General features: G+C 41.2%; 1 protein-coding gene across 4 annotated transcripts in view; it reads left to right on the forward strand.

The window, feature by feature from the left end:
* cacna2d2a (calcium channel, voltage-dependent, alpha 2/delta subunit 2a) overlaps positions 1-23,513 on the forward strand; it is a 206,311-nt gene that overhangs the window by 153,018 nt on the left and 29,780 nt on the right. For all 4 annotated transcript variants that reach the window (XM_049591377.1, XM_049591355.1, XM_049591360.1 and 1 more), the window contains 7 exons: positions 1,159-1,290; positions 1,519-1,576; positions 15,089-15,139; positions 15,474-15,573; positions 17,467-17,628; positions 20,607-20,717; positions 21,615-21,693. In XM_049591377.1, coding sequence (XP_049447334.1) covers positions 1,159-1,290; positions 1,519-1,576; positions 15,089-15,139; positions 15,474-15,573; positions 17,467-17,628; positions 20,607-20,717; positions 21,615-21,693 — 693 coding nt within the window. The remainder of the gene's footprint in view (positions 1-1,158; positions 1,291-1,518; positions 1,577-15,088; positions 15,140-15,473; positions 15,574-17,466; positions 17,629-20,606; positions 20,718-21,614; positions 21,694-23,513) is intronic.

Raw genomic sequence — 23,513 nt, forward strand, 5'->3', positions numbered from 1 at the left:
AGGAGAGTGTAAATACAATATGAGTGTCTGAGGTTGTGAAGAAACAAGACGCGGTGACATGGTCATGGTGTTATTCCACCAGCACCACAAGCAGCAAAGTGTTATTCCACTTCTTGTTGACTACATGATGAATACTTCTCCCCACAACCATAAATCCATTTCACAGAGAACCGCTGACCTGTGAGATATATCTGTGACCTCACGTTTTAACTCCAAACACACACGTTGATGCGCTAAGCCACACATGCACAAGCAGACCAGCACTATTTCTCCCTCTCTTCTCTCCCAGTCATTACGCAGCCGCAACTCCTCTTAACACGGACGCACATTTTGTGGACATTTGCAGAGATAGTTTGTATTTCTCTGCTATTGAAAATTCCAAAGTGGCTTCTGCCTCCACACGCTGTGAGTGACACATGACCTCCTCCAAGGTCATCGCAAATTTCTCTTCCTGCACTCCTCAGAGATCACCCAGATTAGACTGATGCCCGGGCCACCGCCGGCCGAGCTGCCTGCATACATCCATTCTTATGTACTCAGCTTACTGCTGCTGGCACGGACAAGGTTGTTCAGCAAGGAGAGTTGACCTTTGGGTTACTAACAGAGAAAACCTGGTGTTTTGCACTTTGCTTATGCTACTTTAAGGACTTACTGTTTTAGTTTTTTACTAAAAAATCAGGAAATTTGTCTGTGTTTATTTTGAATATTGAAAAACAGCTGCAAAATACAAAACTGTGTTTAAATCGGATTATAAAAAAGCATTTTCAGAGCCTGTAGTTTAAGCATTTATTGCTTTTTTTATATTTACTTCGAGGGACTATGGCACAAAATCAGCAACTCATTTACATTTTCTCTCCTTTTTTTCATTTTTCTCATAACCAGAAGCACATCCTGAGTCGTGCTCATTGCAACAGGACCTTATTTTTTTCTGAAAACTGGGGTTTATAGTGCCCTCTTCCAGGAGGAATCACAAAAAGTTAGGATGCATAGGGACATTAAAATCTAGCTTAAAGACTGTTAAAACTTTATCGTCTCCTTTTAAAAAACAGCATCCTTCTGCGATAATGATCAACCGGGAAATAATTGTCTTAACTATATTTGCCAGTTCACTATTGTGAGTCTGATTGTGTGTGTTTATTTGTCTGTGTGTTCTTACAGCCCCGGTCATCCTAAACGAGCTAAACTGGACCCAGGCGCTGGAGAGGGTCTTCATTGAAAACCGTAAGGAGGACAGCTCACTGCGCTGGCAGGTGTTTGGCAGTGCCACAGGAGTGACTCGGTACTACCCAGGTAGGCCGCAGGAGACTGAGTCAACAGCCCACCTTATAACTCACGGCCAGATAAAGTCTAAATTGACCCGAGTGCTCCTCGGCGGCAGAACATTGGCAATCTCTTATCAGATGGCTGTTCTAGTAACTCGATAGACAGAATGAAATTATGATTACTTTGATATAATCTGATATGAAATATCCTACAGTGCACCATGCAGCTTATAACTTATTTTCTGGCTCTCTCCAGCCACTCCATGGAGGGCACCCAACAAGATTGACCTGTACGACGTCCGCAGAAGACCTTGGTAAGTGCCATCTTTATCAGGACCTCGATCAGTATCAGTGTGATTTTATTTCATTTCTTTCACTGTTAATGCCTATTGGCCATTTTGAGAAAAATACCCCCAAAAACATCCATTATCCTCAACATTTTTCAAGTTTTCAGAGGTTTTTAGTTCCTAAATCAGCACATTTGGACTTTCAGGGGCATTAATGGTAATAGAAAGAACACAGATACTGGTGTTGGTGCATCTCTGAATAATTATCATCCAAAATCCAAGCTCTGGCTTTTAGTATAACAGTGGAAGAGTTGTTTGCTACTCATTTTGGATTTGCACATTCAAGTTTGACTTAAATAAAGTAGCATCAACAGATATAAAGTAGACATTATAAACTGTTTTACTGATAATGACTAAACCAGCTCCAGACGTGGTAAATTCTCATATAAATCTGGCGTATTTCAAAGAATATACATCTCAATTTGCTCTCAATTATCCCGGTCCAGATGAGTGTTGGAAGGTGTTTGTTCTGGGCACCAGGTGAGTCCAGCTGAGCGTTGAGAGTGAAGGAGATTGTCTCGCTTGAAGCGGACAGCCTCTAACCAAAACAAACAGCAGCAGCAGAGTAAAAGTGCAGAAAATTGCAGAAATTTAACTTGTCATCGCAACACCTGTGCTGTCAGCAGCGGCACTGTCATGCTGTCTTAATATTGTGACAAACTGTTGGGATCTGATCGGAGTCCTCCTCGCACGCGCTGTTAACACGTTTGATTTTTAGTGCGTGTGTTGTAATGGAGGCGTCTGCTCACTTTGCCACTGCGTGTGGTATTTGTTGTTATACTTAAGATTATTTTAGGTCTTCTCATCCTCATAATCTTATTAGTTCTTCACTCAATCCTGGAGTGAAAAGGAGTAACCTACTTACATGCAGCTATTTTTCAATTATTACATGCACTTCACTAAATTAGAACACTCTCTACCAGACGTGGGAGTAACTCACACATGTGCAAGTCACAAGTTTTAACCTTCAATTCCCAAGTTACCATGATGAGAATCAAGCAAGTCAAGTCCCCAAGGGTTGTCAAACGTACAGTCTGCAGGCTGGAACCGGCCCGCCAATGGATCTCATCCAGCCTTTCGGATGACTGTACGAAAGACACGATCATAAATACAATATTTTTGTCCCCCAGTTTCATCAGCCATTTATATTCTATCATAATAATGCCTTCAAACAGCTCAGATCGAGCTGACAGGGGGAGCTAGTGACAGACTTAGCAAAGTGAGCGGAAGGATGTGTGACTACCTTGGGTTTTCAAAATAAGGTGTTCTAAAATACATACAACAGTATGGAAATACGATTAATTTGATTATTTTCAGAGGAAGTGTAGTATTAATTACCAGTGTCTCTTATAAATTTAAAACTAAATACCCGTAACTTGTAAAGGAAATGTCTTTAGTTTTTGATTTTTGGGTCGCTGGAAATTTTGATTTTGAGGACATATCTGACAACATACAGACACATAATTCAAGTATTTTTACTGTATCAGTATTTAGAGATATTCCAAAGTAAAAGTCCCACATTTCCAACTTGAAAAACCTGAAACTTGAAGAGCCATAAAAAAAAACAACAACAACAAAATGCTCCATAATTCCTGACAATAACTGAAATATTTGAGTTCAGGATTTCACACTACACTCATCCGAAAAATCAAGTATCTTTACTGCATCAAGGTTTATATATATATGTATATATATACACATATATATGAGTGGCAGACCTTGCATACCACTGTTCCCTTCTTACTATCTTCATCGACATCATAACCCTTGAAAATAAATTTTATCATTCTGCATGATCTACCTACCTCGCTGGTCTGTTGCATCCCTGTGGGTTGCCAGGTTTGCACACATTGCACTGAAAATCACCCAATTGTGTTAAAAAAAAAGTAACCTCTCAATATCTAGAAATATTTAAATGTTTAAATAAAAAGTCAAGTCTCAAATTGTGAATATCAATTAAAAGTAGAGGTTTTTTATCAGTGTTAGTCAAGCAAGTCTCAAGTCCTCAAATTTGCAACTTAAGTCTGACTCGATTTTCCCACTTCTCTCTACAGTTGTAACATAACCTATGCACCAATACAGTAATTTAAAAAATGCTTCTGAGGATGCCCTTACAGAAAACAAGTTAAAAACGACATTTTTCTATAATTTTTTTCCCTTAACTGACTGCTTGAGGTATATCTGCACAGTAGAGGGCTACATGAATGTAAACACTCGCACAAAAAAGGTTTAAATCCTTAAACACAGCCTTACATTAGGATTCCTGTACAGTGCTTTGTCTCTGGCTCCTGTAGACCTCCCGCGCTCCTTACAGCAGGCAGCTAAATAAAGGATATTGTTTAGTGGAATGAGATCAAAATGTTTCCCCGACCCGTATTTATCTCAGTAAGTGATAATGTTGATGTATTGTCTTTTGCTACAAGGACAAAGCAAGATAGAGCCTAATGTCTTTGTTTAAAGTGTCCACCTTTGCCTGTGGTTCTCTGTGCAACAGCTGATCCCTGCACAGAGTGCTGGGGCGGGCGAGTGTGACGGGCTGGACAGAACTAGGCTGCGTTTGGCCAAACAGCCCCCTTCACCCAGCCGCCCAAGCTTCCTGTCCGCCCTTCCACTTTCAATCTACCTGCCACTGTCACATCGGCTTTGTGGCAGCCCTGCCTGTTGCCTGGTTACAGGTTGGAGTGAACTGGACATAATCATGACAGCAATGTTGATTAGACCTGACCCCGTTTTCCATCTCTGTCTGGATCCAGCTCAGCCTGAGTGGCTGTTTGAGGTCAGCCCGGCCTGTCAGATAGAGTCAACGAGCTCAGGCCAAACAAACAAAAGACAAGCAAAAGAAGCTTTTTGCATTCTGATGAAGTTCACATGAAAACTCAAAATGCACAATCTTTAAACATCTATAAATGCAGCCACATCTGAAAGAGAATGAATGCGTTCATCTTTAGAAGTAAATTAAATGTAACTTCAGTCGCTCATTTGATGTGGGGTTTAAAGGCTCAGTCAAGGTTCAATTTATTCATCAATAATAACATGGAAATTACAGTGCTCCCATCCTAATCAGCCAGCACTGGGTACCAAAACATAGCAACATAAATACCCATAAAATGAAATAATAGATAAAAACAACATAAAACTACATTCCATAATAATACTGTTTAAAAGAACCGTCCAAACAACAACATCAAAACAAAGATAAAAATAAATTAAAATCACAGTTTGGAACCTCCTTACTGTGCAAAGTTATGGTTGCACTGTTGTATCTTCTGTTGGATAAAAGAGAATAATAATCAGCCAGTTAGTTGAGGCAGTAATTTTTTAACCATGTATAGTAAATTGCAGTTGTATTTATTTATAACTGATGAATTTAATCTGTCAGTTTTGGTGTGATAGCAGGTTCTTATTCGGGTGACACTTTTGTTTTTGCCTTTTTTAACAAAAAAAAAGTTAACGCCTAACACCTTGATGTGCAGTATCTGCAATTATCAGACTAACGAGGTGTTCCCTGACAGTTTAATAAACACCAGTAGTCTCCCCAGTGCTCCTCTGTCACGGTAGCCAACACTGTAAACATAAAAAAATGCTGAAAAACACAAAGCACTGTGTAGCAGGATAAGTTAAAACAGCGATTCTGTCTCTGATCTGTCAGCGCGACAACCCAAGTACACCCGAGTTTAATTCTCTTACACATGTTGTGACTTGGGGACTCCTCCCGGAGACAGGAAGGAACAAGGAAAGAGAAAGATGAGGGGGACTGCTGAGTGGCAGCAGCACGTGTGACACGGTTAGACAAAGGAAGAGGTGTATTTTTGCAGAACACCTTGTCACCCCCCCTGGTCTTCCATGTTTGTCACTCCCGTTGAGCTTTCCTCATGCCAGAGCCTTAGACATTCCTTTGGCCCGTTGCTTAGCAACATGTGCCCAGCCGTGCTGAGTGGCGGGGCCGTGGCAGGGAGTGTCATGATATGTCAGGTCAGACTTGTGTGATTATAGTCTAACATGCTGTCTCCCCGACTGACATTCAGCTGAGAGGTCGGCCAATCACACACACGTTAAAAAAAAAACAGTCGGGGGGGGGGGCTTACAGTAGGTAAGCCCGTCATGTGTACTTATGTTACAGCGATAGATAGCAGCATCCGTCACGGGGATGGTAACACAAACAACAACATGAGCATTTCAGCAAGTCATACGGATGTTGAACATGCACATCACCTGGTGTTAAATTCAAACTGACATTTGAATTCTTCTCACTATTTGTGCAAGGAAATATAAACTATAATTAAACTACAGCTAATGTGTAAGCCTAACACCCCACCACCTCCCCCACTCTACTGCCCCAGGATAAAACTGTTTTTGAAAACAGCGCTAAGCTTCTGGCATCTGGATGGGTGTTTCCCATGGCAACAGTTGAGTGACATCTGAGAGCCGACATTGCTAGGAGACACGCTGTCAAATTGTCATGTGCATGACTAAGGCACGTCATTATTAAATAGCGTGTGAACGTATGTCGCAACACACAAGGCCGCTGTGGCCACAGGTGATGATTACAGCATCAGGGTAAATACTAAAAAATAGTGTAACAGTAGAACAAGTAGAGTCATAATCTGCACAATATCACTTACACAGCAAAATTGCTAACAATAGCCACCATAAGCTAAAACAACTGAGAAAGTTGAATTGAGCCAGGGTGGGTATTTTTGCATTATTATTATTACAACCTTGCAAATCTCTGTTTCCTTCTCTTTGGCACCTATGGAGATAAGTGGTGTTTGCAAGTGTGTTTTTGGATCTCACTTCCCAGAGACTTTCTGCTTGTGATATTTCTTAGGACTGTTGCCACAGACACCCAGTCCGTAATACTGCAAATGCAAGGGCCTCAATAGTGTGCCATAGGCTTGTGTTACCTCATTTGGCAATAAGTAGTGGCTCAACAGTTATTTGAATGAAAATCTTCAAGGTTATTACGTTAATGTATAAAAATATAGATTTTCATTTGTAAGAAAAAAAGTGTTAATTTCTTCTTTAAAAAAGTTATGAAGTCTTGCTACAGTATAAGCCGTTTGTCCCTTTATAATTGTTGAACATTTGGAAGGTCACATTCATCACACTGTCAAGTTTGTACTCCACTCGTAAAGTGGAAGCTAGCTCGCCAACATTAGCACTGGTTTCCATTAAATGGCACTTTTTGTTCATGTGATTTCAACACCTAATAAGTCATCAAGAGCTCTCAAACACACGCAGCGTTGTGCTCGTCCAGTGTTAAGCATGTAAACCTCGTCACCGTCTCACACATCCTCCCACATACACCCACCAGCACTCCTCCCCGCACAAACCCAGATACATCAGATCACATGGACTGATATGCCAGATAGAAACTGGAGATTCACAAACACCACTGTAGTAACTGGAATACACAGATGCAATCGCAGGGACATGCTTCAGTGACGTTTGCACCGACACTGTCGCCGGGAAGACTCATCCCCCACTCATTGATATGATTTACCGTAGACAGTGAAAGTGAGGGGCCAGAATTCACGGCCAGTTTGTGGCGTAATAGACCTGTAGCTTCCCTGGGACGGACGGGTGGCGGTGCAGCCGACCTGGCCAAAGCTGTCCAGGTGCATCTCTGAGGGGAAAAAGATCGGAGGGCTGCCTGCCTCCACAGATGGGCTCTCTCCTCGTCTGCTCCCCCACCAACAGCCCCAGGAAAATTAATGGTCCAGTCAACACAGTTAATTGTCTCCAATTGCTCTGACATTAATTATTAACATTTGTCCATTATAATGTCTGTTCATGTTATCAAGGGAAGCGAAGCAGAGGGTGAAGTGAGGCAGAGGGAGAGGGAGAAGCAAAGGGGCGAGGAGAGAAATAACTAGAGACAGGCATGGAGTCCTGTTAGCCAAGCGTTGCAAAGATCCCATTACCTCCCAGGTTCACAACAGCATGTAGGCTATATCACATATTGATTTCTTCAAAAAGTCAATCTAACCTCTTTGTAAATATTATGACTGCTGTTCAAACCTCGAAGCAGAGGCTCCCCCAAAATACCATGCCCAGTATCTCTGTCTTTTCAGTTTCTTCACCCGACTTCAGGGAGAAGCAGAGTCAACAGGAAGACCAGTGCGTTACTGGTGAGACTGAAGGCTAACACGAGGCTTTGGCAGCCCCAATAAATATATTTGACATTTCAGTGTGAGCCAATACACAGCTGGAGACTTTTTATTCCATCTCAAAGAGCAACAGTAACAGACTAGTACTTGTCTGCTCATAATTGATGCTGATGTATTCCAATATGCATGACTAATTTAATATTCTGTACTTTTTTTTCCAGAAGGGAAAGTGGTGGAAAAATTGAGCATAACATTTTTGTGTGTTCTTCTTGGGCATAACCGAAAATATGGAAATGTGAATCTCGGTACCAACACTTCCAATAATCAACAGAAAGTGGAATAAATAAACGGCAGACAACATCTCTTTCTCCTGCGGGCTCTCTGGGCGCTGTCCTCCTATATTTTTTTTATCTTAATTCAATCTTTATTCGCCTGCCACATCCACAGGAGCACTAAGAGAGCAGCAGTCCATAAAATAATAAGCCCATCAGCACAACACAAATCCACACACACATGGGAGCGTGCACACCAACACACCTACGCGCACACACCAACACTAGCTGTCTGTCTGCGTTATATACAGTTCTCCCATTATTGCAGTTACCCTGCTTATATCTACTGTACATGATGCATGCGTATCAGAGCTCCCACTGTGAGGAAAATTTACACTTTAGAGTGGACTAACACACATGCAATACAGATGGTGCATTATATACATTTCACTCATTATACTCTGGACAAACATACAGCGAGCTCTTCCACACTCGCCATAGCAAAATGAGCCCTAGCCACTCCATGTATCATGCTACATGTATCTATTGCATGTTTCTGAAATGTATGTAGTAGATAATTCCTCCAATTTAACTGTAATACACAGCACTTTGTGGAATGGGTCAGGGTGCATAAACACAATCTCCTGAGAGAGTTAGCCCCCCGGCACTGTTAATGTATTGATTTTACAGCGCTGCGCCATGATAAAACTATTTCATGAATTCCAATGAGACTCCTTTACTAGACGGCTGCAAAAAGGAGCAAAAATACAATCACCACAACACAGAATATGTCATTGTGTTCATTGCTTGTATAATGCATTTTTATTTATTTTTTAGATTGATGGCGGGTGGTGGCATGTTGTAAGGGTACGGTGGCTGTGAATGTTGCTGCTTTAATCTCCTCTCATTTAGAGCGATACCTCGCAAACACCTCAGTGTAAAGAGGACACGTCTGCCACACACGACACGGCTCAGGCTTTATCTTGATTGCACATATTATGAGGGTATGAGCGTGCTTATAACGTGACATACATGATGTGCATTATGGCATACAAGTCGCTGCAGCTGCTGTTGTGGCCAGATGTGTTATTCAATTTATTGGTTTAATAATATATCATAGAGTGAAAAAAAAAATGTCAGGCAATTACATGTTATATGCAGTCAGCTATTAGCAGGTATGCCTTTTATTACAGTCTGTGATATATTGCAAACCTCTACACTTTACCCAATGGTGAATCCCTTCAGTCTGTTAAATTCTGTTTTTTATTAATCAGTCCATAAGTTGTTTTTTTAAATGTCAAAAATACTCATTGCAAGCTCTCAGAGCTCAGGGTGATGTCTTCATATGGATTGTTTTATCTGACCAAATGTCCAAAACCCCAAAATATTAAATTACAGCTATATTAAGCAGAAAAAAAAACAGTAAATCAAATGTTTCCCTTTTATTTTTATTCTATTCTATTTTTTTTTATTTTATTTATTTATTTTTTTTTTGGCTCCATAACCAAGCGGCAACCTCCCAGGCTGAAAATTAAACTAGTGCAGGAGTGCCAGAAACTGTAGTTTCTCTAACTGCCCTTTGAGGCTGCCTTCAAGAGTGAGTCAATCCCCATAGACCCCCATGTTAAAATGCCCAACTTTACAGCAGAAATAAACATGCTTACAGCCTGGTACAGAAAACGGTTTTGTTCTCTATAGCTTACATTCATGACAACTGTACGAGGGGGGGATTTTTATGTAATTCACGGATTTAAATATTATTAAGGCTTAATTTAGGGTGTAGCTGCTTCGAGTGACTAAGGCTGTCTGCTAGGCGTCATCTTGGGCTCTCAATTAGATCCACAATATGGTGGATTCTGGCTTAAAAAATCCAAGATGGTAACAGCCAAAATGCCAAATACTCGAGGCTTCAAAACAGGAATCTACAAACCAATGGGTGGCATCACAGTGGCTACGGCCATTATTTTTATACAGTCTGTGTTGATAACTGACATTTGCCAAGTGCTTGATGGGGGTGCAAAAAAACCCCTGATCATCTGTACAAGATATAAGGTCACTCTGTGAATTATTCATTTTAATGTATATTGTCCAGCAAAAAAAACAGTGTGGAAGATATGAATTTGTTACTCCCACATTGCAACATGTTCCAGTCTTTAATTTTCAGAAAAATTGGCACTTAACTGTTCTTAGGGGCTTTCAGGTTGTACTGTACTGTACTGTATGTACTACGGACTTTGCACTTATAAGGATTAAGTTACCTATTTTTTGATTGTAAGTGTGGTTTATTTTTGTGCCTGTAGCTGGACATTGTCTGGATCTGGATAATTAATCGCATAGTAGTGGCAGTCACATGGCCAACAAAAGGCTACTCCAAACAGTTGTTTTGTGAAGTGCACTTGTTTAGAGGTACCTGCAAAGTGGCAGTAGACAACATATTTCAGCATCTGTCCGCATTCTCCATGTTTTCTTCTATAGCATTATGCTAGCAAAGAATAGCAGCATGGATTCTGCTCAGCACTTCTGTCGCTCTGGATCTGATGTAAATGATGGGAAACACACTTTGAAATCCAATTTGAGCAACTGCACTAAAATGCATGTGCAGAAATCAGATTAGAATCGCATTTCAGACCACCTCCAAATGTGGTTTGGGTCCAATTGGAAAGAAATGTATTTCATGTGTATTTTTTGTTTTGTTTTTTTTGGTTTGTTTTTCTTTGTGTCCAGAGTCCAGACTGATTTTACAAAGTCTGGCCAAAAATCAGATTTAGGCAGGTGTTCTGAATAAAGCCAAAATAGCCACCACTGTACTTGACAATGTTTCACTTGAATACCTGAGCATGATGGACAGGTATTAACAGAATTAAATCACATACAGTTGGACTGAAGCTTCCACATCAGTTAATCTTCTGTAATGAGCTGCCCACAGGGCAAAACACTGACTGACACAGTCCCATATGTAAATATGATAGTGATGTCTGAAATAAAATGCTCCTGCTGCTAGTTATGAGTCAGCACCAGAGGTTAGATACCGTCCATAAGTGAGAGTGAATGGACAGAGAGGCCATAGGCTGATATGTGGTGTCTGCCAGCTGATGGCTGATGGTTGTGTCGCGGTGGAACAGAATGGGCGACAGGGCTCAGTTCAGCACCAGCCAGGCCCATCTGCTTGTCACCTGGCCTTGGCACGCAGGAGACTGGGTAATGACAGGGAAAGAATGGCATCAGTGGGCAGAAGCTGAGAGGTAATTACTGACTGGAATCCATGCAGAAACAACACATCTGGATCCATGAGTCAAAATGTGGAGAATTATACACTGATACCAGCCTCAATTCATGATTTTTATCTGTCAGAACCGCATATCAGCCTGGAGACCAAAAATCCTTGACTCCATCCCGCTCCCTCTGATCCTGATGTTCCTCGCTCAGAGGCACTGAGAAAATTCAATTGTACTTTAGGCAATGGAAAGGGAGAGAAAGAGAGCGGTGCTGATACACCAAGACAATCTGTGGGGAAAATCAGCCATGGCAGCACTATAGCTTCAGTGTTGAGTGACGCTATCCTGGCTCATGTGTTACTCCTCTCTACTCCATCACTGCTCACACATTCCTCCTAAACCCCATTACTGCTGATCAATGCCGCCTCTTTCACAGTTAGAGAGAAACGATCTGCTTGAAAGTGATATTTTCTCAGCAGATTTTAGGGCCAAAGCTAGCACCGTTCTCCATTGTGAGATTTTACATTGGGGCTGTGGAAGATGACCTATAATGACTACTAGTAATAGAAGTCTGCAATGCCTCATAATTAACACTTAGCCCCTTCAAAATAACTTGGAAGTCCCATTAAAGGACTATTCTCCACTATGAGAAATAGACTGACTGAAGTTAATGAAATCCTGCAGTTGGTCTGCAGGCATCAGCCGTCACCAAATGACCCTCCTTCAATCTCTAGGAGGGGTGTCTCCGTCCACGAGCCTGAGGGAGTGGAAACGTGGGCCACATTTTGACCGAGTTTCCGTCCTGCATCGGTGATCGCTTTCACGAACCCCATCCGCTCGAAAGAAAGAAGCCGCCACTGTGTGGAGTCTCAGCCCTCACCCCCCCCCCTCCCTCTCAACTCCCTTAAATTAAGATTTCAGTAATTAAATTGATAAAAGTCATGCATGCCAATATGCCTCATGGTTCCAGACCTGATTTCGTACGCCACACAGTTGTGGAGAGCTGCGGAAGTTCTACCTTTGATGTGGCATTCTTTATTATTGAAAATAATTGGATTCTCCCTCCCCCCTCTCTCGCTCTTACTCACGCTCACACACACTCACACACACACACACACACACACACACACACACATTTTGCCCATGTTCACTCTGGGCATGCTCAGTTAATCGACCTCTTGCGGGGCAACGCTGGTGCCGAGTCTCCGTTCCATCTGGGGGGTTTCAGGCAGCTTTTCAGCCGAGCGGAGCCCAGGTTGTGTCTGAAAAACGGATTTGAGCAGCCCAGGCGGTGTGCTAAGGGACGTCACTTCAGCACGGGTCAGGGGTCATGCTGCAGGTTGGAGTGGCTCCTGCCAGTGAGTGGGAGCTGGGAAGACTTGTGGGAGCAGCAGCGAAGCCTACCGGGGCTCTGTTGCTCTACCTCCATATCAGCTTGGCCGAGCATAAGAAAAGAGCCTCTCTGGCCCACAGGCAGCTGGCTTCTCTCCACACTCAGCGGAACGGCTGATAATCAGCAGAAAGAGACCCCTGATGATTACTCTGCCTCTGCCTAAGACGGCTGCTAACTGCTTGCCTGCTCACTCCTCAGAATGTCAAACTAGTGCTCACATTTAAACCCCCCCCTCCCCCTCCACAGTGTGCCATAGAAAAGCCTACAACGTCCATCAATCTCTGCTCTCTTTGTATCAGGGCTAAATGTGAATTTAATTGCCACTGGAACCGAATAAGGGAATTTTTGATTTCCCTCTGTATGTCATCCTCTATCAACCGTGGACAGATGTTATGTGTGCGCCTCTTCCAGGACACAAGTTGTTTGGCCTTGCTGGTTCAGTGCCGTGTCTGCCTTGTGGGCCTACGCCGTGCCGTGGCTGACACACACCCAGAACAGCCCTATTTTAGGAGTTGCTTTGCAGCAGAAGCATAATGGTCTTAAACAGCTTGTGCTCCCCCCAACAAAGGGACCGCCAGAGTAAATAATGCGTTTGACGCCCAACTGATGAGTCATCAAAGAAGCAGAACATCAGCTATCTTATTTTACTGACAGCACTTAGCTCAGCACAGGCTCTCCACAGCACAGGTCAGCACCACTCAGGCTGCTCCTTGACAAGTTTATATAAATTTCAAGTGACTAAATATAAAGCATATTAGACTGTATGAGTCACCATAGCGTGACTGTAAAAGAAAATCCATTTCCATCCAAGTCATTATGCTCATTTCCTGAAATGATTTTTTGTTGTCTTAAAATAATACCACGAGTGGGTACTATTGTGTTTGAACTAATTATCTGTATCCGTAACAATCAAGGAAGGCAGCGTGAAGTAGATTACAGTACTTCACCACAACAAAGTAAAATTTGATTTGGGTAGACCTACTCGATTATGTTTGGGTTGGGTACTGTTGACATGTAAACTGATTCTGGTACCAGTACCTCGAATGTTGTACCAATACCCAGCAGTTACTTTTTCTGGTACTTCTCTCCAGGCTGAAAACAAAAATGTAATTTTTGAACAAGATGGAGCCAACAAGCGATTCTGCTCCTCTGTGCTTTTCTTATCACACATAGAACATCTCAGTGTGTGTTATTTGTCTGTTTGTGTGTGTCTTGCTCTTTGTTTCGACACAACTGACAAATACGTGAATTCAGAACGTAATTTCAACAACACAATCGCAAAAAGTTGTGATACAAGGCTAGTTCTGAAGTGAAATAGAAAAGAAAACAGACCAGACAAATCGAAGCTATCACTGGGAAGCCGACAGAGCTCAGATTCTGGCTTCCTGGCTTTGGGGCATTTCGCAACGCTTCTGCCTTCTCTCTGAACCCTAGCAGCTCCGCTGAGCTCCATTGTCTTCTCCATGAAGCGCCCTGACGCCCCAACTCTGTGGCCGGCTTTCCACCTGCATTACGGAGTGCTTTGTGATGAACCCGCTTTCTGTCTTACTCAGCGTTCTTATCCATATGGCTCTTAGGTACCAAAATTTGGCACCAATGGATTTGACTTTAATCGGTAGTTGGTAGTACTGACATAATTTGGTCGGCACGTTTCAAAGTACAGAGTTTGGTACCCAACTGTAATCATGTTGATTGGTATTGAAATTAGAATTTGCCAATCTGTTGTTAGTTTTTAAAGAAAACTCAACTTTTACAGGGTTAAGCAATGACGTTAAATTAATGTCACCTGAATGAAGAAATTCCACTAACATCAACAGGTCTCTATCGCAGCTTATTGTGACCAGTGATTGATATATATGGTCACATTTTTTTTTTTAAAAGGAAAGAAACTAGCTAATTTAAGCAGGATCTAAAATAAGTATGTAACAAAATTGTAACATCATAATATCAAAAACGTGTTTAAACACATAACACAAAAATCTCAGCCCTTGTAAAAAATAAATGACTTATTGGCACTGATGAACAATTGTATGAAGCCTCTGTTTAGATACAAGATATTAAGTTTTGCACCATTTTGACTCATTATTGGTCTTTTCTTTACAGTGATGTCTGGTGTGCTTTGGAGATTGTGCAGTTCAGTGCAGGCCACTTTCAGTGAATGTGTTATTATATACTTAGTCCATAAACTAGCAATTACTTTGGCTTATGCAGTAATTATTTAGAGTAGGCATTGTTATTCAGTAAAGAGGAGAATCTCTGTTGAAGTCAGCCGACAGTAGCTGTAGCCAACACTGAAGTATACATAACACAACTTATTAACTCTTCTAAGCACATAAGCCTTTTCAGTATTCTGTAGCTTAAGTGGGCTCAGCCATGGCCGCTCCACATTATCACGGCTCAGCTCATTGTGGCTTTGGCTCCTTTCTTTAGTGCAGTTCTCAAAGATTACGGGAACAAATTAAAGTCCAGTCTTTGTGTCTTTTGTGCAGGTATATCCAAGGTGCATCGTCTCCAAAGGACATGGTCATCATTGTGGATGTGTGAGTATTTTACCCCTCAGTCTCTCTCGCTGCCTCCTCTTTCAACATTTCCCCCTGTTGGGAGTGCATGTCTCCTTCAAAGGGCGCTAGTGCCACCTGTTGGTCTGTGGAAAGTTAAAGGGAGATGAACGCTGCTCATTTTCTCACCTTAATTGAAGTTTGCTTGCCATTGTACCACCATTTAATACATGCAGACATGAGTTTGAATACTAAACATGGAAGGTCTAGTGAGAAGAAACCAGTCCTTCACAGGTTAAGAAAATGGACATGAGCAGGATTAGGACCTGTCAAGTATAACTGAGCTTCTAAGTGCTTCATTGTGTCTTTTCTGCAGGAGTGGAAGTGTTAGTGGACTCACTCTAAAGCTGATGAAAACTTCAGTGGTGGAGATGCTGGACACCCTATCAGACGACGACTATGTGAATGTGGCCAGGGTGAGTAGCAGCTTGCATCATGATTTGCAATTAATGATACAAATCACTCCTGAAAGCACGGATAACACAAACATTTGCTATATTCATTAATCAGGTGGTAATCAAGCAGGGAGTTTGGTGAACAGCACAGTGTGCTCACGCTGCTCCCACTTGTTTGCTTGCAGTGGAAACACTGCACTTCCCTCATTATAGTGTATTTACTTTTCCCGCTCCGCCGCTGTCCGTGCGGGATTGTGTCCGCCTCTCTCTTTCCCTCTCTGCTGATTACCAAGCTTTCTATTAGGACTAATGTTTAGGGGAATATTAACTTTATCCTATATTACAGGACAGATAACACACACACTCTCACACACACACAAACACATCCATATGCTCAATGTGGTGGCTCTGTTTGGAGACTTCCTTGGGTAATCCTTCATAATCCATTGCTCTTAGCCACTGTATGCCTCTAAATCCCAGCTCTAAGAGCAAGAAATGAGCATGGTAATCTGGGTGGGAAACGCATCTGATTTTCACCCCTGTAAAGAAAGTGAGGGCTTACAAAAGCTCGCTGTGAATTATTTGCAAACACAAAAGACATTAATAATCAAAAATTAACTGAAAATAAGAGTAATCAAACACTGTCTCTGGTGTCTACACTCTTCAGCACTTTTCTTTATGTCAAACTGTGGCCTCACTTCTGTAATAGCAGCAGAATTAGTCATAATAGTACAGACTTTATTTCAAAGATTAACCGCGTGTTTCTTCTGAATCTTGTTTCACAGCTACTGTATTTCCTAAGATTTAAACAGGGTGTCTACAATTTTTAAGATGTCTTAAAATGTCTTAAATTCAATTTTATAAATGTTAGGCCTTAAAAGTCATTCAGAAGTCTTAAATTTGAGTTTGTGAGGTCTGAATTGCAACAAACATTTTATCCAGTTTTATATTAAATTGTGTTATAAGATAGCAATTTTTGATTTCTGATGTTGCAAATCTTTAAACTTACCTCTGAACCTTATACTTCACTTTACATTTGCCCTTACCTGTTGGCAAAATGTAGATTAACCTAACTCACCCTAATAACTGTGTTCCTACATAAAATCTGCCTCTGCACAGGACTAGATAAAAAGTTACCTTTATACTTACTTGCAGTGCTTGAGTAAGAAAAAGATAATTTGTCCATAAATGTGTCTTAAATCTGGTTAAACCTGATCTTGAAAAGGTCTTAAAAAGCGTTTAAGTGTCTGATACATGTAGACATCCTGTTTTAAGATGCAAGAGATGTGATACTAAGAAGTGACACAGTGATGAATATTGGATATGTGCCTCTGAATACTTTTGTGTTTGATTTCTTTGTCTGACAATTTAAATCTGACACCAACCCGTGTGAAATGTCAGCTTCTCTCGCTCATAATGTTTTACATCAATCTGTCCTGAAAATGTCAGTAGATTTTGAAGTTGACCTTCAAGAAGAAACAGCATTTGAAACCTGCTATTACAGACATTGCTGCTAATATTGTAATCATGCATAGACACTGCATGCAGGTAGAAAAAAAATATGCGCCTCGAGCACATCCATACACCGCACACACACACAAACACACACACACACAGTTTTAGGCTAATTTGGTGGATGAGATGAGACAGATGATATTACCTTGGCTGGGTTTCTGTTCAGTGGTTTGCACTGGCGTTTCAGGTGCACCTGTTCTTTGTGTGGAAAGTTGTAATTACCAGTGTTTACTGCCAGCCAGAGAGTAGCAGGGCAGCTTACATCTGCACACACCCACGTCTGCATCCTGCTGCCATGAACTACACACACATAAACACACAGAGATGCACAGTCTTACAAATGTTGGACACATACTATATGCAATTTGCTCATGAGCGTGTTTGCATTTCCCCTTCTAGTTCAATGAGAAGGCCGATGCTGTCGTTCCATGCTTCAGGACTTTGGTCCAAGCCAATGTTCGGAACAAGAAGATCTTCAAGGAGGCCGTCATGCATATGCAAGCCAAAGGAACCACAGATTACAAGTCTGGCTTCACATTTGCGTTTGAACAGCTCCTCAATGTAAGCGCCAACAAGCCTTTCAGGGAAGGGCAATGCAAGGGTGGATGTTTGTCTGTAGTGGAGTAATTGTGTGCCTCCAGAAAGTCTTCAATAACGTGCTGGAACTATGTGCTTTAGCTCCAGCATGTTATTATACATCCTGTCAGATCCAGTTAATAAAACTGAATGAACAGGGATGAAACAGTGCCGACAGTGAGTGGTCCAGGTCTGTAAAAGACATTTCCAGACTTCTGTCATCATCAAAGGTAGGTCTGATAATAGCTGCTGCTGTTGCGGTGGAGTGACGCTAACGTTTGCAGCAGCCAGCACCGCGGTGAGGTCTGTCAGCAGCAGGCATCCACGTGCTCTCGACACAGGTGCTGCCTCAGCTCCGTATGCTGCTGTGTATTTTAAGAGGCTGCAATCCTAATGGGCTCTGATGGGATGATTGATGAGCGTAGCCCAGAGGAGATCAGCCACAGACACTTTATATTCCTCTGGTGGGCTTGGAGGCATAGAGCCAAGTGCCAGCTGCCCCCCCCCCTCCCTCCACCACCTTCTTTTGCCAGCAGAATGAGAAATAAAAAGGCCCGTTTAATCGCTGTCTGTGGCAGACTCGCTCCCGTGATTGGTGGCAGAAGCACAATAAAAATATGTAATTGTAGCAATATTATTTATCTTTATTAGAATCTTGTCAGATTGACATGCCACTGGCCTGCATATCAATGGCAGCTGCCGTGCAGGCAGGCGGGGGCGGGGGGGTTGTATCAAAGCTGAATACTAAAACTGCTGGTTGGCTATGAGCATGTAGTGCTGAAATTAAATTTAACGCTAGAATAATGTTGTATACTTCAAATGAAATCCTTAAATTATGATAATATGAGGAAGGAACCAACTAAGAAATTTGTCAGTGTATAATGAAAAGATAAGAATAAAAGCTTAGAGGGTTTTATTGCAACACAATATAGTAAGTGAATATGAGGATGTGGACAGTGGATAATATTTGTACCTCAGTATGGAGGGATTGTATTTTGTCTGCACATTATATAAACTAAAAATGTTAATTAATGCTGGAGTGGCTAAAATTTCCAGGGATTTCAGGGATGACATTGTGGCCATCGAACATTGGAAATTGTCCAGATTTACCATCAGTATAATGACAAACACAAACACAACCACATCAGTGCCCACACACTCATGTAAACATAAGAGACACTGTATTACTGTGGGTGTTTGAGCATTTTAAAGAAAGAAAACAAGTAAAGCTTTACATCATCAGGAGGGGACATTAATACATGACAGTAGAAAGTAGAGAAAAGAAAGAATAGAAAATGCACAAAAATAAATAGCTCAAACTAAAGTGTGTGATCAGTCCACGAAGAAATAAAATAAAAAGGAGAACAATCCTGTGCCATAAATGAAATCTTAAGAGACACTTTGTCGATTTTTTTTAGAGATCCAATCTTCTACACTACCTTTTGATCTACTGAGATGAGATATATAGAGTAGACCCATTAAGATCTGATAGATACCACTGTATCTGTCCAATCTTTAAAATCTTGAGCTTCAATTGAGCTGTAATCATATCCCACAAAAATTCCTAAAAATACACAGTTTGATATATTTGATATTTAGGATCTGTCCCGCACTAAGCTTCAATCAGGATTCAAAGTGACTGCTGATTGATCAATGGGGCTGAGTATCCATACTTTATACCTTCAAGGTATCGACTGAAATAACCCAGTATCAAGTAGTATCAAAACGTCTCCAGTCAAACACTACCTGCATTTGATCTTTTTGCTACCCTCGTCTAGAAAAAGATTACTATTTGTATGATTTTGCTCGCAGCCAATCATCAGAAGCATTTTTCAATATAATGCAACATGTAACAGGTCCAGCTACAACACATACAGTCTGTGGTGATGTTGAGCACTGTGGGTTTGACGGAGTTGGCAGTTCAGCGTGCCAAGATGGCAACAAAACAATCAAAAGTATAGCTCTACACGCCTGTGGTGTCTGGTGGCATTGTATGCAACTAAGTGCTTCCATTTACATGTTGGGCATCAAATGAGGTACTCTAAAGCAGTGGTTCCCAACTGGTCCAGCCACAGGGTCCAGATTTCTCCTTAGTCATTAGTTCAAGGTCCACACAGTTGAATACATTCAGTGTCATAATTATATTTGGCCATGTCATTGCTGTCTTTGTTAAGTAGTTTTCCGTTTGTCACTCACTCTATAACAAAGGGCACTTTGAAATAAGAGCTCTGTTCCAGAAATTCACTGCACTTACAAACTTTACGTGTCTGCGAGTCACTTGCAGTCCATTCAAAATGGACCCGCGACCCACTTTTGGACCACAGCCCGCCAGTTGGGAACCTCTGCTCTAATGGTATTGGTTTTACTTCAAGGGTACTTGTACTGGTATTGTAATTTTTTAACCAATAACCGTCTGTATTGATCAAGAATGGTCTGATCAATTCCCATTACCAATGCAGGCAAGTTCCTACTTTATCAGTTTGGTCCTACAGAGTCTTGATGGAATATCATAGTATCACTAACACTTGACTTTAATCTCCCTTAAATTGTTTAGTATTTAAAACACTTTAATGTGGTCATAAGCAGTTCTAATGACATTTTTAACTGTTAAATAATGCACAGTATTTGTCAATAATTATATTATTGTAGCTGTATTTTACTATATTGTCATTCCTTATCTGTTGATATACATGTAGGTGCACTGATAAATGCTTATATCTCTCTTATATCTGCTTAAACTACAAATATAGTGTGATATAAACTATGTATAACATGTTTTATACTGCTTATAAATAATATTTGTATACTAACTTCCCCTTTGACATATTTATCACAGCACCATGCTGTTTTGAATGATGTTAGCATGATCACCTTCCCCTTTTATTCCTGTATATTCCCTAACCTGTCTCCCTGCCTCTTTCTTCGCTCTCCTCTCCTCCCTCTTCCCTCTTCGTGTGCCACAGGAGAGCAGCGCCCCGAGGGCCAACTGCAATAAGATGATAATGATGTTTACAGATGGCGGGGAGGATCGTGCACAGGAAATCTTTGAGAAGTACAACTGGCCCAACAAAACGGTGAGTCTGTCCCCATAAGGCTGTTATCTATTCATCTACATCGCTCTGCCAGCCAAAGAGATCATGCATGTCCAGAAACTGACTTAGCAGGCCTCTTTTTTCCCCTCGCCATCTCCCACCGTATTCTGCTGACATTGTCTCATTATTGCACAGGCAGTTGTGTTGGTTCGGCTGTCAGACATGCCAAGCACTCCAATCTGTGCACACAACATCCTCTCCAAGCTTTCTTCACGTCCATTTTGGCTGTTTTTGATTCTGGATTTTTCCTCCTGTGATTCATCTCTTTGGCCTTTCTGCAGCTCTCTCCATTTTATCTCTCTTTCTGTCTGTTTCTCTTTCTTTCTCCCCCTCTTCTGTCTCTTTTGTTGTTGTGCTGCTGGTGTTAACAGCTCTGACCTGCTGACTAATTAGCCACTTTATCATCAGAGCCTATAAAATTACAGCCAATAGATACTCAGTTTGCGCCTTTGTTCCAGTCTTTGCTTTCACTCCCACCCTTCTTTTCCTCACTTCACAGCCCCACCAATATTTATTCTGTATATCCATTACTATCCGGTTCCCTCGTGACGGCTGCTGTCATACAGGAATAATCTGCAGTTTGACAACTCTCTCACTGCAGTCTTGTGTTGGAGACACTTGTGTGAGTTGACTGGGAGGCTAATCTAATCATGCTCGAGATTTGTACGTTGTAGTTGTCACATGACAGTGACCTTATTGCCATCCAGAAGGAGGTTTGTGTTGTACGGTTTTGCTCTGTTAGTTGTCTCTGGAGGAAGGTTGATTTTTTTTTGTTTGGCCGTTTTTGTTCTGTCTGTTTTTATTCAGGCATTGACGTCATATGATTTGTTCCTTTTTTGTCCCCTCTATCTCTCTCCATTTGTCTTTTTCTCTGTCCAGGTCCGCGTGTTCACCTTCTCTGTTGGCCAGCATAATTACGATGTCACCCCTTTGCAGTGGATAGCTTGTGCCAATAAAGGTAAGTGGATAAGGCGTTTCTATTAAAGCCTATGTTTATATGTAGACTATAAAAGACAAATACAGGTTGGTGCCCCTGCGTCCTTGTGTCCACATTGCTGCTCATAGTGATTTATAGATGGACACATTTTTCCATCACATTCAACGCCCTTTGGATGCCCCTGTAAAATATGATGTTAAAGGAAGCACTAGACAAAATGCTGTTGTGGAGCACTCTGGTGAATGACATCATATCAAGTCATTCTCAAGTGGGAAATACAAAGCCCAGTCAGTCTTTTTTTTATTTTGTTTTTTTAATTTCAAGACAACAAAACACTGACAGAACAACAAAAAGAAGATAATAACAGTGAATACAGGCCAATTAACAAAACAGCATGAGGGAGTAGAGAACAAGGTGATTACATGTTGGTGTATGCATGAGTGTGTGTTGTGTGTGTCTGATGAGTCAGCATGTGTCTGAAATTCCATACTAATGTGGTGTTTAGTACGCTAAAACAGTATGTGAGATTTTTTCTCATGTCCGAAATCTTAGTATGAAACCAGCAATAAGTGAAGTACTTATTAGTACTATTTCCGGTTAAATATTGCAGTATGCAAACACTGGACTCTGATCCAGCATAAATATCCCACACTGTAATGCAGTCGAGGACAACAATCATGTAAGATTTCACTTTGCTCAGCGTGATGTAGTTTTAAAAAGATTTTTAAATTGCCGGTAGAGATTATGTTGGCACAGGTTACCATGGTAGCGTGTCTCCTGCCAGTAAGAAGGCTCTCAGGAAGTGACTTGGTAATTATATCTCAGTGCACCTGACAATATACTTACTACTGTTTATCTACAAAATAAGCCTGTTGAATGATAGTACGCATATCAGGTATGTAGTGCACAGCACGATTTCAGACAGGCTCTGGGATGACGGCTACAGGGGGGATGGATTAAAAAAAAAAAAAAACAGGGTGGGTGGTGAACTGAGGGAAAGTATAGCAAAGAAAATAAAAGAAAGAACAAAGGACAAAAAAAACAAAAAAAGAAATAAAGCTTTAAAAAACAAGTACGCTAATACTAACCCTGCTAATAACAATAATGATAAGCAAATCAAGGGGAGCGGCACCCTGTTCACTGGCATTGAAGCAGGATCAATACATCGTCTGGGGACTCCAGAACAGGTCAGTCCCACAACCTGGATATCGTTTCATTTTGCACTTTCATTATTGGTATGAAATTTTAACTTCTTTTTTTTTACCATTATTTTAGGAATTTCAGTATAAAACAAACGCTCAGTACATCGTTTTAACAACCCAGACACAAATATCTTTACCGGTAGACAAACAAAAAACAAGTCCTCAGACTTCAACATTACTAGTAAAATAAAACACATATACACAGCGATAGAGGGTAAATGGCTACTCAGTTAGACCAATACAATTCACTACCTTCAGATACTCGAGTACAGAGCTCCAAATTCTTACAAATATTTGAATTTTATTATTATTAGATAACCTAAACCTCTCTAGGTACAATACATTCATCAGCTCTCTTATCCACATATCATATGTTGGTGCACAGTCTGACGTCCACTCAAGTAGAATAAGTTTCCTAGCCACAACCATACCAAATTACATGGTGGAAATGACTTTCATACTTGTCTGCCAAAGGTAACACACTCGTGGCCCCATAGAACAGCTGAAATTTTAACTGTTGTTCTGGCATAACCATGTTGCCTGTATGGTTTTGTGTATAAATGAGTCATTAAAAAGCCCAGTCTATTCTAACAGATAACTATAAATCAATGTGTTGCATTTGTTCCTGACGACACCCAG

This window comes from Epinephelus fuscoguttatus, linkage group LG1, assembly GCF_011397635.1.
Source record: "Epinephelus fuscoguttatus linkage group LG1, E.fuscoguttatus.final_Chr_v1".
Lineage (NCBI taxonomy): Eukaryota > Metazoa > Chordata > Actinopteri > Perciformes > Serranidae > Epinephelus > Epinephelus fuscoguttatus.